Here is a 19,335-nt window from a genome sequence, read left to right as displayed (position 1 = left end):
AGGAAAATGGTGATTGGAATGCTCAGGAAACTTCCCTTCCCCTCTGCAGCGTTACAGACGCACCTCCAGGGAACCTCAGCGCTGAGGCTGGAAACATTGCCTCTGATGTTTCAGGGTGTCTGCAGAGAACAGCAGTTGGAGTTTCTCTGTAGCTCTTACAACTTTCTGGAAGTAAAAAATAAAAAGGACAGTGGTAGATTTTTTTCTAGACATTTTAAAATATCATCCTGAAAAACTAGAGAAGAGAGATGAGTTAGAAATGCACGTTCAGTAAAGGCGGATTGTTTTTCCTTTTAGGTAGACGATGTGGGCAAGGCTCTGTGCTTGGTGGTTTGAGAGATGCAAAGTTATATAAAACGCAGTTCTTCAAGGAACTGACAGACTTGCTGAGGAAAATAAAATGGAAATGTACAGAAATGTTCAGATTTTAAAATATCATGGGATAAGGAACTTAAAAGTGCTGGCAAAAAATATAAAACCATGGATTACTTTTTTTTTTTAAATGAGTTTATTATTTTTTCTATCCAGAAGCAAAACATGAAGTTTGCACATTATATAGACATGGTTCAATATGAAAGCAAAATTCACAAGTACACATCTGTGGTTGAATTTAGGGTGTTTTCTCAGGGATACTTTGTGGATGTGTACCTTTTCAGCTTAGCACAGGAGTTGTTAACCCAAGGTCTGTGGCCTCCTTAAGCTTTTTTCACAGAATTTGGTGGGTACATAGTTTTCTAAGGAAAGGACAGATGACTTTCAACAGATTCCTACCGGGTTCTAGGACCGAGAAGAAATGCAGCAGCCCTGATTGACAGATGCCTTCACAGATCCTGTTGGTTTCACAAGGCCCTTCCCTTCTCTTTATCTCCGTTTCAATCCATTCTCATTTCACAATTGGCTATGACATTAGAATGATGACATGTTTGTATTGGTTGGACGTATTAGGTTAAAATTTATATGGCATGCTCTTAATCTGGGAAACAGGTGGGTTTAACAAGGTCTTCCTAAGGAGCGCTGCCTGTCGTGTGCTGAGCCCTACTCACTCTGGGCACTTGGCAGTGCACTTGGCAGGCACAAGTTCATCGTGAGAGAGCCCTGTGCCGTTGTCATATCGCCACTTTACAGACAAGGAGACTGAGGCTCAGTGAGCACCTTCCTCAGCCTGCCTCCTAGTACGTTTCAAAACTGTGGTTAATTCCCTAAGTCTGGAGCATGATTTATAAACTACAAGACATGTTTTTTGTCCTCCCCAAAAAACAAACAGAAAAGCCCCCCCATCTCTTCTCTTACCATGTGCTCTCCATAATCACTAGTGTTTTCCTTTTTTAAATGTCAAAAGACCTTTTGAAATAGAAGGGGTTTTATGACCCGATGCTATTAGGCTTCAGTATGCAAACGATCAACAGCGTCTTTAAAATAAAGGAATACATGGTAATCAAAATCTAGACCATTTCATCAGATTGAGAAATAACAGTGAGCTATTATTTAATTTGTTTAACCAGCTTGTATGGAGAACCTACCACACCCTTGACATCCTTGTGCTGTGTCAGTGCACACACCAGAATAGGGAGGACAACGGATTCTTAGGAACAGAGACTTTTTCAAGCTACTTATTGCACCTTCTGCATCCTTCATGCCAACATTAGCTGCAATGAGAGGTGTTAGTGTTGGGCAGTATTTTACATATAAACTGCGCCAGATGCAGAGGAAAGGTTGAGAAGTACAGTGATCATTTTTTGAAACCGTCTCCATTTTGCAAAATGCTGAGTAGAGAGAAACATTGTTTGGGATTTAGGATCACGGATAATGTTTTAAATGGTATATAGTTATTTATATCTAATTATTATATCATTGCTTAATTCCAGCAGGGATGTCCAGCCTGTTACGTGAGGACCGTTTTGCTTATCTGTGGCACGGATATTATGCAAAATGCACAGACCGTTTTTTTGCTCATCAGTTTTCATTAGTGTTTGTGTATTTAACGTGTGGCCCAAGACAACTCTTCTTCCCAGGTGCCGCAGAGAAGAAAAAAGATTGGACACTCCCGGATGGTATAAAATGTTATAGTCTAACTTTTAAAAGACTATGGCTGAGCAAACTATAAACTCTAGATCTTTTATAGTTGAGGTTCAAAACCTTATTCAGTTACAAGGAAAGCCAAAACAGTCTATGTTCTGAAAGTCTGCCTCAGTGAAAACATCACAGAGGTAAGATTACTTAATTGCCCTGTGTTTTATTTTGTGATTTTAGGCAAGGCACTGACGTTTCTTCTGCTGCAGCCGCCAAGCCCCAAGCTTCCCGCACACAGCACAATCAGAAGGACAGCCATCGACCTGATCGGGCGAGGTTTCACCGTTTGGGAGCCGTACATGGACGTGTCTGCCGTTCTGATGGGGCTTCTCGAACTTTGTGCTGATGCTGAGAAACAGCTTGCCAAGTACGTGCTGGATGCCGGTTAATTTTATTTCTTGTTTTTGGCTTGTGGGTGTTTTTTTTTTTTTCCCCTCCTCTGGTGATGCCAACATTTACTCTTTATATTTTGTGTAGTTTTAGTAGACAAGCATCTCAGTATATGATATTTTGGATATGGTTCATGAAAGGGAAGTACGTTTCTGTAATTTTAACACAATTGAGGTTTAACACTGAACCAGTGAAAGATCTGTGATGTAGTTTTCCAATTGTATTTATTGTACCTTGGAATATTAACTAGCTAATAATGTAAAAAGTACAATCATGTTGTTTATAAGGAAAATCATATATATACATGATACTTAACCAAAAATGTTTTACCAATGGACTACATTGCCAAGGTAGGAAATTATTTGCCTGCACTCATAATAATTTTTATTTGTTTTTTATTTTTCTGAGACAGAGTCTCACAGGTGTAGTGCGTAAAGTGCTGTGACGTCATAGCTCACAGCAACTGCAAACTTTTGGACTCAGGAGATCCCCTTGCCTCACCCTCCTAAGTTGCTGGGACTACAGGTGCCCACCACAACATCCAGCTGTTTTTTTTATTATTAGTAGAGATGAGATCTAGCTCTTACTCAGGCTGATCTTGAACTCCTGAATCCAAACAGTGCACCCACCTCAGCCTCCAAGAGTTCTAGGATTATAGGTATAAGCCACCACGCCCAGCCTTATAATAATTTTTAAATCACCTTTACCGAGATTTCATTTACACATAGTTCAAGACCGGGAGTGATTAGGGAAGCAAAGGTGAGAGGGTAAAGCAGGAGGAGGGTGAAAGGAGGGTATTGCTGAAGTGCAGTGAGTAAGAAGGCACGTGGGATGCTGGAGGTGGAGGCTGAGTTAGTATTGGCTTGGGAACTCACCCTCCTGATTCCTGGAAGAGTACTTGGGGAGGCAGGGTGTATAATAAACATAACATGAATCTTACCATTATAATCGTCTGTGGCACTACAGACTTTCACAGTGTTGTGTGACCGTGTCCACTATCTAGCTCCACAGTGGTCTCCTGGAATAGAAACCCCACACCCATGAAGCAGTCCCTCCCTGTCCCCCTCCCACCAGCCCCTGACAACCACAAATCTGCTTTGTGCCTTTATAAATTTGCCTATTCTGGAATCTTCATAGGAATGGAATCATACAACATGAGATTTTTGTGATTGGCTTTTTTCACTACCGTAAAGTTTCCGAGTCAAACCATTATGTAGCGTGTATCAGTGCTTGGTTCCACTGAGTAACGCTCCACTCCACCGTGATGTCACACGTTATCAATCCATTGATCTGGCGGTGAATATCTGAGTCGTTTCAGCCTTTGGGCTACTGTGAACAAAGCTGCTGTGAAGATTCGTATATAAGTATTTGTTTGAACATTTACGTTTCTTTGGGTAGAGGTATCTCAGAGTAGAATTACTGGGTCACACACGATTCTGTGTTTACCTTACTGAAGAGCCCTAAACGGTCCACAGCGGCTATCCCGTTGATATTCCCACCAGCTGTGGACAAGAGTTCCATTTTCTTGTATCCTCGCCAGCACTTGTTTTATCTTTTTTCTTCCTCTTTCTTTGTTTTGATAGAGCCATCCTAGTGGGTATAAAATGCCCCCCTTAAATGAAAATGTTACCACCACTTTGATTTTTCGCAATGAAGGGCATTTCATTCTTGTCATTGTTAACCTTTTAAAAAACTCGAGTTCTTTGCCCTTTTCTCCATGGTTGCTTTTTCCATCCCTCAGAGTTCCCGTAGTCCAGCGTTCTGTGGGCCCCCATAGTCTTCCTGCTGATTGCTGCAAGTTCAGGACTAGAGACCGGAGAAGGCTAGAATGGAATGGTATGGCTTTCTCTACAGATTGGGCATCCCCAGCACAGGTCCCAAGATTGATTGGTGGAAGGCAGGTATTCATTTCAAGCGAAGGCAGCTGCCTCCTCCCCCATTGCCTCATATCATGCCACCGTGGTCCTAAACTTCACCTCTGTCTCTCTAGCTGTCTGCCCTCCAGCAAATTACTTCACCTTTCTGCATCTACAACTGGGAGCTAATTAAGTGCCTGTCTCATAAGTTTAATGTTAAATGAGTTTATATTTGAAAAGTGCTTACCTTAGAAGAATGGTTAGCATGTATTACAAGATTAAGTGGCCGTTACCTACGTTGCTGTCGTAATGGTGTTAGGTAATGGTGTTACCTACGATGCCATCGTTAAGGTCCCTATGTTCAGCAGATTGAGGGCTGCTCGTTTTCTAGAATGAGAAGTTTGGTGTATTGGTATCCAGTCTAGTTTCTGGATACAGGAGTCCTGAAGTTTCCTAATTGAAGTGAAGGATGAGAAGGGAATGTGAACTCGTGAGTTTGCACCAGTCTACAAGCCAGCTGGCCCTTGGGCGTCACGTCGGCTGAGCTGGCATGTACGCCCTCCAAAGAGTCAACAGCGCTGCCTTCTGTTCCTGTGGCCCTCCGGGTTTATCTTGAGAAGCCTTTAGCATTTTTTGGATTGTCTAAAATCCTGCTTTAACCTGCTTTGAGACTTATTTTCACATTTGACCTAAACACGATTTGCTCAGTATGCACTCTGTTTTGTTGCCTAGAAGAAAAAGTCATAGGTTTCTATTTTAAGTTTAGTATTTAATATTTTGTTTCAAAATAAATTTACATTAAGCTGATAGCCGTAAACTAAAGGTACATTTGTGTTTTATCTACGTGGTGTATGTCCTCAGACACAGCTAGTCTTCAGTAAGCCATTTAAATCTTGCTCTTACATCCTTTTCTGTCATGAAGATTAGTATGACTCTCTGTACACAGCTCTGAATAAATGAATGGATCAGCATGTAGCCTTGAGGAGCCCAATGCAATTTTCATCATGATAAATTGCATAATAAGCAAGAAAATGTTTGCTTATTAATCTCTAACAAGATTTAGATTGAAAATGGCCTGTTACATCCATGACACGCTTGGTACAGGCTGCAGAGGCCTGAGGTGGGGGCGTGGCGCAGTGATGTGTGCAGGGGGTCAAGTGTGCATCTTACCCTCGTTGCCCTGCCGGGATGCCCCTCCTGGGCCTGATTTACTGTGCACACAGTCACGGTGCTCCATTGCCTTGCCCCTGTCTGTGATGCTAAGCTTGCTTTATGAAGAAGTTTTTATGTTAGGCTCATGCTTTTCAAAATTTCAATTCACGTTTATTGGAAAAGAGAAAGCATGGGCAGTGTTTCCTACTTCATCTCCATTCTTGTGAGGTTATGAGGATGGGGTGTGGTGGAGGGGCAGCTAGCTCAGATGCCCCTCACACATCACAGCAGAATCCCTTGCCACCTCTCTCCTGGCTAACAATGTCTCCTGTGCAAGCTGTCTCCTCAAAGGGCTCCTGAAAACACATTTGTGCCTCAAGATGAATAGTGTGTTTCTCCAGAATTGGTTACACCTTGATTTTAGAAAGATGACTTGCAGGGGCAGCTCCTGTGGCTCAAAGGAGTAGGGCGCCGGTCCCATATGCTGGAGGTGGCAGGTTCAAACCCAGCCCTGGCCAAAAACTGCAAAATAAATAAATAAAAATAAAGAATGATGTTTAAAAAAAAAAAGAAAAGACTGCTTTAAAAAAAAAGAAAGATGACTTGCAGTTTTACATCTTTGAAATCAAAATGTCAAGTTGTTTCCCAGTGTTTTCAGATATTTTACGACATCTTGAATCATATTTATTAAGCAGGCATTTATTGAGTAACTGTTAGCTGAAGGGGGCAGCGTGGGGTATTATCCATAATGGCAAAGTTGAACCAAACCAAGATCCTGCTGCAAGGCACTGCAGTCTTGTAGGGAAAATAAGATCTGCAGGAAGATAATCATGGCAGGAGTAAGCGGGGGTGTAAAAGGCCTGGTGTTCAGGGTACCCTCCCAGAGAGCTGAATCGCACTGGGTAGCCCAGGGAAAGAAGAGTTCCAGTTGATTCTTTCTTTGGAACGATTATGAGGGGAGGCGCACAGGCTCACACAAGAACAGGGGTAGGACAGGGCAACATGCCCAAAGAGGTTGAGTAGTCCCTTAAAAGATACGGTGAATGGAAGTCAATACTGGTTTTAATTAATTTTTTTTTAATTCATTGTTGGGGATTCATTGAGGGTACAGGAAACCAGGTTTCCCTGATTGCATTTGTTAGGTTAAAGTCCCTTGTATGGTTTTAATTGATTTTATTTATTAATTCCTTGCAGAATTTACTGGGATTATCCCATCTAAAACGTCAACACATCTTCCCCACTTACCTCTGGGGAATAGAATTAGGGACAGAAAAAAGATGGGTGTACCTTTGATTTCACAACCATCTTGTCATGCTGAGCTTTTTCTTTGCTTTTAGCACTTAACCATATACTTTGCAGAATGCAGGGGACACGGAGGTGTGGGCTGCTGTCCTCCCAGTCAGTGCTTGCTGTCTATGTGTGTCTGTGCTACACGTATCACAAATGTTCTCAGCTTGTTGCAGGGAAAGCTCAAGAAATAGGCATTCAGATTCTCATTTTGCAGATGAGAGAAAGTGAATGTGAGAGAGATGCTGTCTCTTGTCCATAGTTAATAGCAGAAAAAAAATAGGCATCAAATCTAGGTCTAGCTGACTCCAAAAGCCAGAGTCCCTAGTGCTGCTGTTTTGCCTTCAAAATCTTAACACTCCCAGAATTAAAACAACATATTAAGAGGGCATAAATCGAGCAACTCAGAATCGAGTACTCAGATCTCGAGTACTCTGAGATCTTTAAAATACTTAATAAACCATTTCATTGAGGATTGTGTACCTTATGTAATTTAAAGCCTTATTACACGTCAGTGAATTCCTTGAGGACTTGCGCTGTGCATTATGTGTTTTATTTATACATAACACCTGGCAAATGATTTGCATGCAAGAAATGTTTAATAAAGTCATAGAATTTTAGAGATGAAAACCTCTTCAACAGCATCTGATCCAGTGCCCTAAATATGCTAGTAAGTAAAAATAAGCTGTAGAGATGTTAAACCACCTGTCTACGTCACAGGAGCACGCTGAGCTGAGACGATCAGCTTTTCTGATTTCTATTCTGCAGCTCCTGTGCCGTATGATTTTAAGGTAAACTATCCACAAGAGAAATCTTAGGTGAGGAAAGTTTTGAATGATTAAGGGTGGGCTGCTCGTTCAGAATCAACTGCTGAATAGAAAATTGAGGGTGAACTTAATTTAAATCGCAGATTGAACCATCCCTGGCTAATTGTAAGAGCAATAGAAACACCTATGAAGCACTCTCCTGGAGAGATTAAAAAAAATTAACAGGACAACTAGAAACATATAGTATTATCTTCTTTATAAATTCATAACTTTGTCAGACAGCACAGTCATGTACATATTGATTTTCAAAATGTTCAAACCAGTAGAAAATCCTACTATATTAATTTTTAAGGAGCAGAATCATCCTTGTGCTCTTGGAAAGCTACACTTACGCCTGTCTTTGTGGTGGTCTGTGCCTTCGATTCTGTCTGCCCAGTTCATGATGCAGAGGCTTTACTCTGAAGGGGCCAGCTCCCACCACAGCTCAAGAACAAAAGTGAATTACAGAGCGCTACTGCTGTTCTGGGATAGGCACAGCCTACCAGATATTAAAAGAGAAACGTCTGGTCTCCAGAAACCACACATACTTTCGTAATATGCAGATAAGCCATGTGTTCAGTTTTGAATTTTGAACTACATAAAGTTAGAGGAAAAAAATTGATATTTTCTCTCCAATCTCAACTACATCTCTTAAATTTGGGGTTGGGGAGTAAAGAAAGAAACACGTCGTACAAACATTAAGATGCTTTAGGGTTCTGTATTTAAACTGTTTTCCCTATTACCATGAAATTTAGTTTTGATGGAAGATTCATAATCTAAGGAATTGACTTACTAATCTTATTAGTAAATCCTATTCGCATAGGATTTTCATTCCTGGAAAATGTGTGCAGCATGTAGAAAGTGGGTCTGAAAGATACACACGTGGAGGAGGAATTGCCACCTTTGAGTTTAGGAAATTAGTGCCACCTACGAGTTCCGAAATTAAGGTACACCATGACCGGGGGGAATATCGAGAATAGATATTAATACACTTGTTCAACCTGGAAGGAGGAAGTTGGCAATCCCAGGTGCTATATAATTAAGTGCACATTATGAAAATAATTTTAGTCTTCTTTGATTACGAAAGCGATTGTTTTCAATACCCCATTAATTTTGACCGAAATTTGAGGCTACTTGATGAAATTTTAAGTATTTTCCCTCCTGAATATTTCTTTACAGTATTCCTTCATTTGGCAGGTGATGAAATTTGACAGTTTTATTTTAGATGGTGACATTTAACTGAAATGTTCTTAACGTGTAACTTTTAAAATGCTTTCACTGCAATGGAGGAAGCCTTAAAACAGGATGAATGAGCAGTCACGGAAGGGTGAGCTCAGCCTGCGTGAACTAGTTTTCTATTCATATTTTTTATTTATATCTATCGTCTCGACCATTTCATATTGGGTATGTGTACTGAAACTCTGAGTAAAATAGAGAGTCTGTCACGTCCTATTTTTTTTTAAGAATAAAGACTCTGACCAAAGACCCAGTCTGTAAGTCAGTATTACACGTTAGCGGCGTAACAGCCAGATAAGCAAGATCAGATGAAAAGAGTGAGTCCTTTGTTTACATACAGGTTCCCAAATCAGGCAGACACCCCTTTACTTTCAAGCCTCTGGTAGTATGAGCCTTCTTCATTGAGGTAGAATCCCACATTAAAATATATCACATGCATGGCACACTCTTAACTTCGAAGATAGCTACATGGAAAATTAGACTTTGTCTGTTGGGACTATCAGATCAATTACTTTGACTTCATTGCCAGGTCAATTGAGTCCAATAACTGGCTTAAGTGATTTTTTTCCTCCTACTGAATTTGCTGGCTAACTGCATTTAGTGTGTAACTCTGGGGCTACACCTGTGTCCCAGGGCTGTACTAGGCACTTTGGGTGGCACACGTGTGAGAAGGCGTGGTTCACATCTGCACAGAGTTCACAGTGTAAAATGATTCATAAGGCCTGGTGCAATGGAACTTAGTAGTAAGGATCTGGAATGAATGGGTCTTGTGTTGGTTGTTTGTGTAGCTCGGAGGGAGGTAGTTGAGTGTCGTAGCACTTGCAGAACGCCAGCTGAGAGGTGAGAACTGAACAGAGGGGGGGAGGAGAGTGTGCCATTGAGCCAGTGTAGAGGAGAAGCGTTAACAACAGACTGCAATGAACAAAGGAAACCGAGTTTTAGGGCCCAGCTTCAAATTGGCTCCTGGTCTTAGGAGCTTTGGTGTGAAAAGACTGAGTTGAAAATCGGTGGAACTAGATTGTGGAGGGCAAGACGACTCTGATGGCGATGCATCGAGTAGACTAGCCAAGACACACATGTCTCTCTCCTCTCTGTGCCTCGGCACCTTTCAGCCGTCACACTCACAACACTGCCTCTTTGCACTGTGGATGCCTGCCGGGTCCCAGCAGAGCCCTGACCTCAGAGCTGAACTACCAGCATTCTCAGACTGCCAGACACCAGGGAAGGGAGTCGTTTCCACACACGCAATGATATCTCTACAAACTTTTGAGTTCTCTGGCTTCACTGAGCTCAGTGGGTGACGTGTTTACATGTCTTCAATTTCCTTCCTTCCCCATTGCCCTATAGCTTCTTTTCCAGACCCACTTCCCAGCACCAGCCTTCACCCTTTGTCTTACTCTACAAAGTTTAACTGGTGAAATGCGACCGGGCCTTTCACATGAGCCTGTGACCTGCTGGTGGTTGATCTCATTTTCCCTTCACTGTCCTTCTATGTGTAAGAGGCATCTTTGGTCAGAATAGGCATTTATTGTACATGTGAAATAGGTCAGAGGCAGGGGTAGATGTTACCTTCTGTAATCTTCTCATCAGTACTGTGAAATAGGGACTTAACGGACATTATGCCTAATCTAGGTGTCCATGGGACATGCATATGGGTTAAGAGGAAAATATCCACATGTCACTATGCACAAGCCTTGAAAGTTGGTCAGTTGACCAGATCCCCCCTCAGGTGCGCACGTGCGCACACACACACACACACACACACACACACACACACTTGCATGCATTCCTTCTCGCTGTCTGTGTGTGTCTCTGCCAGCTTCTCTGTAAACATTTCTCCATGCAAAGTACATTGGGGGTGGGTAGACACAGGGACTCAGAGCAGCAGATCCCAGCAGCACACAGCCTGGATGGACTGGACTCTGGAGGAGCCTGGACCTCTTGTCCTGCAGGGACCAGACCCTTGCCCTAAGCACCCAGAGCCATGAAGTACACCCAAAGAGACACCATTTTCCCTAGCATTACATTTCTCTTGACACAACTCTGCTCTTTGGGCAACCATGTCACTTACCTCCATGTTTATGTTTCAAATACAACACTCAGCACTTCCCAGGCTCCGGTCAGCAGCGTGTCATCACCTGTCCCATACCTGTAAGGTGGGTCTCTCTTGTGACCATACATGATACTTTTTCTTTAGCTGAATTTGGTCTTTTTGAGAACTTATAGATCCCAGTACCTAATATGGTTTCTCTCCCTTACAATTTTATATTCATACCAATTGCTAACTGGCAGAGATAGAAAAACCACTATTCATACTGAGTAAAATAGCTAAAGCCCAGGTATTAAAAGATATCAATAGACTCCTCTCTCAGGAATGCACTTTAGCTGTTCATCCCTAGCCACTGAGTTTAGTCCTGTCTCCAGTTCACTAGTCCAGTGACCATAATGTCTTCAGGCCCTTCCCTCCTTATTTTCTGCACTGGTGGGCTTTCCAGAAAGACTTCACAGTACACACTGATACACTGGCTCCTCACTGAACTTCTCCGGAACCAATTTCTCCTCTGCACAAGGCCTATGTCACCCACCCTGTTGGGATGTTCTGGGGTGGGTCCGGGAGAACATGAACAGCACAGGAAAGCCTGGCTTCAAACTTAGACCACCTGCGTCTAGTTCTTTTTCTTCTATCTCCTGTCTTCTGATGTAGGATGGACTGCCCAGGAGGTAGACATGCCTGTTCCATAGCTGAGTGCTTGTCGGGGATGTAGCCTGGGAAATCTTTTTCCAGCTCCAGCCTTCTGTGATTTTACTGATCATGCCAAATTCGATTTAGGTTTACCCAGAATTATTCATCGAACATACCATTTTGGTTTGGTTCCGCCTTTTAGTATCACCAACCTCTGTTCATTCACATGGATGAAAAGAATGGAAACATCACAGGGTATCTAAAAAGTTTCATTAGCTTTCGAATGTTTTAAAGCCTGATGTAAGTATGGTATATAATCTAAATTTTACAATAATTATTAAGCACTCCACCCCACCACTACTCAGATAGTAAACATTTCATTTCATTTGCTGACTTTGCAGTGGTAAGTTTTAATCCAGAGAGAAACTGCCCACCTGGCGGCCCAGCTTTCCTGCTGGACACCTCCTTCCAGCCCCTACTGGAACCCAAAGGCACCAGGCTCCCCCACAGCAGGTGCCACGGCCACCAGCCTGCTGTCTGTGTGTAGTTCCATATGTGTGTGTGTTTTCTCAGCTCAAAATTCTTTTTGGGAGAAACATCAAAGAAAAATTCTCCCACATTCCTCTTCTCTGAGTTCCTGCATTTTATCCATCCTCAAGATGGAAAAAAGAAGAGAGACTGTTACAGTATCAGTGAAAAGAATTAAGTGCCGTAACAGTCACAAAGAAATTGAAAGCAGCGTGTTCCATAATCAGTTTATCTCCTTTCACAATAGTGAGATGCTATGGAATCATTATTCCTAGCCAAATGTTAAAATAATGATTCTTAGATCAATTATAGAGATACCTGGGATCTTTTTGAGAATTTTCAGTAAGCATAATCCAGTTCACACAGAAAGCACATGCACTTACGTAATTGGAATGAGATAAATCATCACTATCTTCATTTGCATATTTAAATATTAAATAGTTAACTAGAGAAACTATAACTGGATTCCATACTGAGCCACAGGATACTGTTCATATATTACAGTTAATGGAGAAATCACATGCCACATTATAATTAAAAATCTTGATTATATTTTTCCTAGTGGTTTATACATAAAATGTGAAGGAAACTGGAAACAAGAATATTTATTTGTAGCAGAGGTGAGAAACGCATGTAGCATTATTGTCCTATCAGGACCCTTGTATTCTCACAATTTGGAAAGATGTGTTTCATTGTGTACACAGTCTTGCGAAGAGCAGGGCAATGTCACACTGTCTCTTCTTTATGTAAAGAGAGTCAGTTAATATAATTTTTGCACCAATACTAAATAACTATTGGCAGAGCATGCTGACTCGAAGATTTGGTTCTAAAAGTCCTAAGTGTGGAGTAGACCAGCAGTACTGAGAACATTTCAAGCTAATAATTACATGCGAACTAAAAACAATGTTGTGATTTTTCAGTACGTTTGATAATTTTTTAGATAGGAGTGCATTTTGCTTCCTTTTAGATACACAGTCTTAGATACCATCTTTCAGTGTGGCCTTATAGACAAATGATTAACTTTTTGTAGGGAAAAAAGTGGAAATACCCAACATCATATTCCTTCTTGCTTTTTTCTGAGCTTTGTGATATGTATTCAGTACTGGTTCTTGATAATTTGTTAACAAGGTGTTTTTAACACTTTGGACAGATGCGCATACTGTTTTCAATCTTCACGGCTAATTATTCGATTTTGTATTTGATGCCAGAACACCCTGACTCCTAATCACTGCTCATTGTCCCAAGTCCATTATATTCTAACTGTGTGAGTGCTCCCATTGACCTTGAACTGACATTATAAGCTGTGTCTAATCTTCTCAGTCTATATTTCTAATGCTTCTTTTCTTTTTTTTCCTTTTTCCTGATCCCTGTTTAGCATCACAATGGGGCTGCCTCTGAACCCGGCAGCTGACTCCGCCCGCTCAGCCAGGCATGCCCTCTCCCTCATTGCCACTGCCAGACCACCCGCCTTCATCACCACTATAGCCAAAGAGGTGAGGGAACGTCTCAGCGTGCACTGTCTTCTCATTTGGAGGAATTATTTGATACTGTAAGCTCAGGGTTTGTATCCACAAGTCGTCTTTTCAGTTTGTTCTAGAACAATGCAAGCTAATAATTCAGTACTGAAATGAATGCCGACCGTGTCTGTGTGCACACACGGACTTTCACAGTGGTGCATTCATTACTGAGGCTCCTGTGTTCATTTCTGATCTCAAAGTTCATTCACTTGTAAATATTTGACAGTAATTTTTCATCCTGAAATCTAACTGGCTTATGCAAATCCAAATATATTAAAGGTGTTCACATTTTTCAAGTGTAAGTACCTACTTGTAATCAAAACTAGACTTCTTATTTAGCACTCACTCTCCAACTGTAAACAAAAAAATGTAAGTCATAAACCTGCTAATGGTTTTTCCTATTACATGTCTCAGATAAAGCCTTGAATGCCAATTGATTCCCACATTCTTAGTGTTCTAACTAATTGCCCACATCTAACTGGGAAACTAGTAAAGAACAATGAACCAATTACAGGATCTTTCCTATAGGTCTTAGGAGTGGGAGAAAACGGAAAGGATGATAGACTGCTAAATTTTTTTTAAAGATTTGTTCCATTTCAGCTTGAATAATGTGCAGACTCTGTGTCCGCAGGGTATGGACTCTGCCCGAGTTGTTTTTCCTGTAGCTATGATGAATTTTTAAAATACTAAATAAATACCTCTGAGTCCACTCTGATAACCTAAAACCTATTGGGCCTGTGTCTGCCCCAGAGCCATCCTTAATAGGCTAGCCGTAAATATTTGTAACCTGAAGGTGCCTAGAAGGAAAGGCAGGAAGGCAGGCAGGCCCCAGTAGCAGTGACGGGCTTATGTGGGGGCAGTGGGGCTTTGAATTTATATTTAAAATAAATTTGTAGACTCAGAGAGTGTATATTTCTAATAGCAAATAGTATTATAGGAAGGTTCCACTATGTTTAAAATATACGTGCATTATTTGTTTATATATTTTGTACATAGTTATATGCAATGTATGTATCAATAAGTGAACAGTTTTATTAGCTATGGAAATTTCTTACCTGCTTTTCCCAGCAGTAGACTATGCCTGGGTCTGAGGTATAGGTCTGAGTCTGACAGGTTCTTCTATGAATTGTGGTTTTCAACTTAATTTGCGCCATTTACGTGTAAGTATTTTTTAATGAGTTGTTAGAATACCCATGCTTTGGGTTTCATTCTATTCCAGCTTTGGGTTGAAAAGGTAATTTAAAAATATTTTTATGTGACGCTGTACAGTTATTATCTTTTAAAAACGAGTTTTCAGCTGGGGGGGACATGGCACATACCCATCCTCCCAGCTACTGCAGAGGCTGAGACAGAAAGGTCACCTGAGCCCTGGAATTTGAGGCCAGCCTGGGCAGCAGAGACAGACTCTGTCTTTATATATTAAAACAAAAACTAAAGCAAAAAACCATGTTTTCGACTTTACTTTTTAATCTTCAAGTGTTAGTGTAAAACGCTGAAGCATTTCTTACTGTTATTACTGTTCTCTACCCCATCCCTACACCAACCGCCCCATGGCTAGTCCGTGGCCTGTCTGGGCCCTGTTAATGTGCTTTCTTATCTAAGATGTAAAACTTACAATTGTATGGGAAAAATCACAGGGAATTTACATTATTTACCACGCTCATTATTTTTGGAGATGTGTTTATTTGTATGTCTCAACTTGATTACAAATTATTTAGAGACTAACATGTGGGACCCAGTAAGTACTGCACAAATCTTATTTACAGTCGACCCTTGAACAGTGAGAGGGTAGGAGAGCCTATCCCCATGCAGGTGAAAACTGAGCGTGTAATGTTTGACAGCCCCCAGAACTCAACTACAGGTAGCCAACTGGTGACCAGAAGCCTGACTAAGAACATACACAGCTGATTAACTGATTTTATATATGTCTTATGTACTGTATTCTTAGGATGAAGTAAACTAGAGGAAAGAAAATGGTAAGGAAATCATAAGGAATGAAAAGATATATTTACCACTCATTAAGTGGACATGGGTTGTCATAAAGGTCTTCACACTGCCATCTTCACACTGAAGAGGCTGAAGAGGAGGAGGGAGAGAGAGGCAAAGGAAAATCTCTGCAGAGTGGACCCAGGGCCGTGCAAACCCATGTTGTTCAAGGGTCAGCGGCACTGTTATTGCCCAAGAACAAGGATTGTATTTTTTACTTCAGGGTGTCCTAACTCTTATCCAACTCAGTACCAAGTGTACCACAAATCTTCAGTCTGCTTCTTTTTAAAAACATCATGGTCATATTAAGATCTCGTATAATATTGAGGAATTTTTAAAGGATTTTATTAGGCAATACCATTGAGTTTTTATAATACTACTTTTTGAAAAAAAAAAAAATGTTTTCTGACCTAGAGGCTTGTTTTTGTTGATTCTCTTTTTTTCCTATTGTATTGATGAGTGAAAAATAAACCAGTGGCTAAAAACGTACAGTGGTACCAAGTGTGAGTCCTGTCTGCAGCGTGGCACTGTCTCCCCAGGTGCACAGACACACAGCGCTCGCAGCGAATACCCAGTCGCAGCAGAACATACACACCACAACTCTGGCACGCGCCAAGGGGGAGATCCTGAGAGTCATTGAGATTCTGATCGAAAAGATGCCCACAGATGTCGTGGATCTTCTTGTGGAGGTAAGACTATCCTGTTTTAAATAATACATTAACCACCTAAATTAAATGTTCCAAAGCAGTAACATAAATCAACGTCCTTATTTCTAATCTCTCTAAGAGAGATGGATAGAGAGAAAGAAAGAGAAAGTGATAACTAAAATTAACTAACTTCTGTGCCATTTCTAGAGACCTCGTTTGAATTTTCCCAAAGTCAAAAGGATTTCTCCATCCAGTCACCATGCATGTGAAAAGGGTCCATACTAGAGTAATTTTTAAAAGTTATGTTTTCTTTGACGTGTTTCATTATAAATAAAACAATATGTCTAGTGTGCTTGAATAAAAGATGCCTCCACTTTACATAAATGTGAACTGACTTTACAGTTCTCTTTTGTTTTATTACTACACTGTCCTTAAAATTTTTTCACAAATAAGAGAAAGGAGAGCCTATGGGCATGTACATGTTTAAAATTGCTTTTGCTTTGTTTTAAATAGTAAATCTCCTTGGGCAAACGAGGCCTACGTTAATCTTCTAAACTTTGGAAAATCGAGTATTTGAAATTAATTTCAGATCTGTGTGTTTTCTGTCAAAGGTTATGGACATCATTATGTACTGCCTTGAAGGATCTTTAGTTAAAAAGAAAGGTCTTCAGGAATGTTTCCCAGCCATCTGCAGGTAAAGAAGCCTTTAATGGCGTGCAAAATAAATAATTTTCAGTAACAATTTCTTAAAATTTTTGGTATGGTTAGTAATAGTAGTTAGAAGTCTAATCAATTAATTGCGTATTTTCTAAAGTGACTTAGGTCCTATATAGGCAAAAACACAAATATCGTAGAATTAGCCTTTTGTAATTGAGTCATGAAGGTATTTTGCTCAAAACTTTAAAAATGGATAAGAAATAGAATACATTAAACACATCTGCATTCTTGTGTTCATTACTCAACGTATTACTTACATTACAACCTGGGATTAGGTAACTTCTGACCTAGGAAGGGGGATGTACTTCTCAACCAGCAGAACCTGTAGAACTTCTGAGATCCCCTCCTTCCTATTGATAGTCTACCTTTTGGAGATCTGATTTTTAACCTGTATGTGTATATATCTGTCCACTTATGTGTGAACATATATACATACATACAACATCCACTTACCTGGTTCCATAGAAGACTTTAAGCAGCTTTGACATTTAATATAAGTGTAAGAATAGTGAGGGATTTGAGACAAAGGGAAAATAAGAATAGGAAAGCCAGACAGGGCCATGGTGAGGTTAGAGTCCTCCGGATTTGCCTGAGGTGAGCCACAAACTTGTCTCTAAGCTCACTGGGACCCAGTGTGCCAAGTGAGGCCGATCTGAGTCACGTTGGCCAAAGGAAAGAGGCAGAAAAGTTGTGTAAGAGAAGCCTGACTGCCCACAGACCTGAGCGTGGGGTTACTGGTGGCACCTCGAGGACATAAAAGGTGTGTGCAGTTTCAGAGATTCTACATTCTAGGTAGGAGATCACACAACCGAGTATTAAACAAAGTACTTTCCGTGCCTGTTAGTTGAGAGAACTGAAGGCACATATAGGAATGTGAATTTTAAAAACATACATTGAGCCCGACTCGCGGTCAGGCACTGTGGTAAATGAAGGGTTGTCCCTGGACAACTTTCCAGAGAATGACCCGATTCTACAGCCGCTATATCCAACCAGCATGATGTCTGGGAAGCTGCATTGAGTAGCCTCCCAGGTGAGTCTAGCGAACGCTAAATTTAGAAAACAAGTTCTTTATTAATCCAAAATTGAGAATAACGAGCCTTGAATCATTGTTCTTTATCCCCATTCTTGTTATGTAAAACCTCGGATCCTTGAATGCTTATTTATTTATGTATTGATTAAACCCAGAATTTCTAAGGAAACACCTGAAAACATTCATTCATCCCACACATTGCAGTGATGCACCGTTGGCTTTTAAAGCCTCGCCCTTGTACAGTCTCACAGAATGTCTGTTGAAGACTTTAATAGCAAACCATCCATCAGCTTTTTTCTAAAACTCGGTTGAGAAGCACAGAGCACTTAGTTTAAAAAACATGTGGTCCATGTAGTCTTCTAGGTCTCAGTACACCAGCTTGTGTCCCTAGATTGACTTAAACCACCTGGGAGCCTGTGTTTGGACCAGGAGGTCTGGTCTCCTCCAGAATTACCTTCCCCCATTGTCCATCAGCAGTATGCCTGCAGTTGGCATGGAGGAATCTTCCAGAAAGTGCGTGTAGGGAAACTGCCAGTGCATTTATCATCAATGTCATTCTGTACCTTGCTTAGTGTCCCTTCTGTGAAGATTCTGTCAAGATATTTCTTTTAAATTTGTATGACAGTCATTTTTTTACTTCTTTTGTCCTAAGGAATGTGTTTGGGTTTTTTTCCCCTCCCTTTATAACCATTGTTAATTTTAAAATTGGCCTTAGCCATTAGACAACTCAAAGCCAAGTTCCCTGCTTAACTTTAGAAAGTTATCCTCATTCCTCCATTCCGATTCCTTGTCTATCAATGCGTTTTATTCTGTAAGCTTCCCTGAGTCCTTTAACATGGCACGTGTGTATATTTCTGTGTATATGTGTACAGAAATATACACATGTGTATATGTGTATAGATACATGTATATGAAAGACACACAGTTTTCATTTTATTTCAAAAGCCATGAAAGCAAAAATAATCATTATAAGCATAATAGCAACTATGATTATTTTCTAAAAATTAAAAGAAAGGAGGGCTTTTTTGTATTAATGAAATGTCCTAGGTCTTCCCGGAATAGTTTATGTACCTGTAGATATTTTTCTATAATATATCTAGTAAAAGATATAAAACTCACTTAATATTAATTGCTATATAAACTTTATAGTCACAGATTTAAATATTTCTTAATAATTCACATTTTTGTACCAGGGATATTATTAATAACATAGAGGCATCCATTAATAATACAAGATAATCACTTAGATTTCAATGCTTCCGGGAGAGCACAGCACACATATCCTTCAAAACACAGTTACACAAAACAGCTTCACTGTCAGAGTTTTTATCACTGTAACAAATAAGGCCGTATTGTTATACAGGAATTAAACTGCATCCTTTTTAGAACCCAGATATATTAGCAGCAAGATCAACCCCAAATTAGCAGGG

The 19,335-nt window shown here is 40.5% G+C and overlaps 1 protein-coding gene across 1 annotated transcript in view; it reads left to right on the top strand.

Moving 5' to 3' along the window:
* Positions 1-19,335, top strand: part of WDR7 (WD repeat domain 7) — a 356,864-nt gene that overhangs the window by 260,587 nt on the left and 76,942 nt on the right. The window contains exons 21-24 of the mRNA XM_012804318.2: positions 2,251-2,437; positions 13,384-13,501; positions 16,051-16,200; positions 16,770-16,852. Of these exons, the coding sequence (XP_012659772.1) occupies positions 2,251-2,437; positions 13,384-13,501; positions 16,051-16,200; positions 16,770-16,852 (538 nt within the window). The remainder of the gene's footprint in view (positions 1-2,250; positions 2,438-13,383; positions 13,502-16,050; positions 16,201-16,769; positions 16,853-19,335) is intronic.

This window comes from Otolemur garnettii, unplaced genomic scaffold (assembly GCF_000181295.1).
Source record: "Otolemur garnettii isolate 467f Iridium unplaced genomic scaffold, OtoGar3 scaffold00027, whole genome shotgun sequence".
Lineage (NCBI taxonomy): Eukaryota > Metazoa > Chordata > Mammalia > Primates > Galagidae > Otolemur > Otolemur garnettii.
Note: the sequence above shows the minus strand (reverse complement) of the source record. Positions and strands in the feature narration are given on the sequence as shown.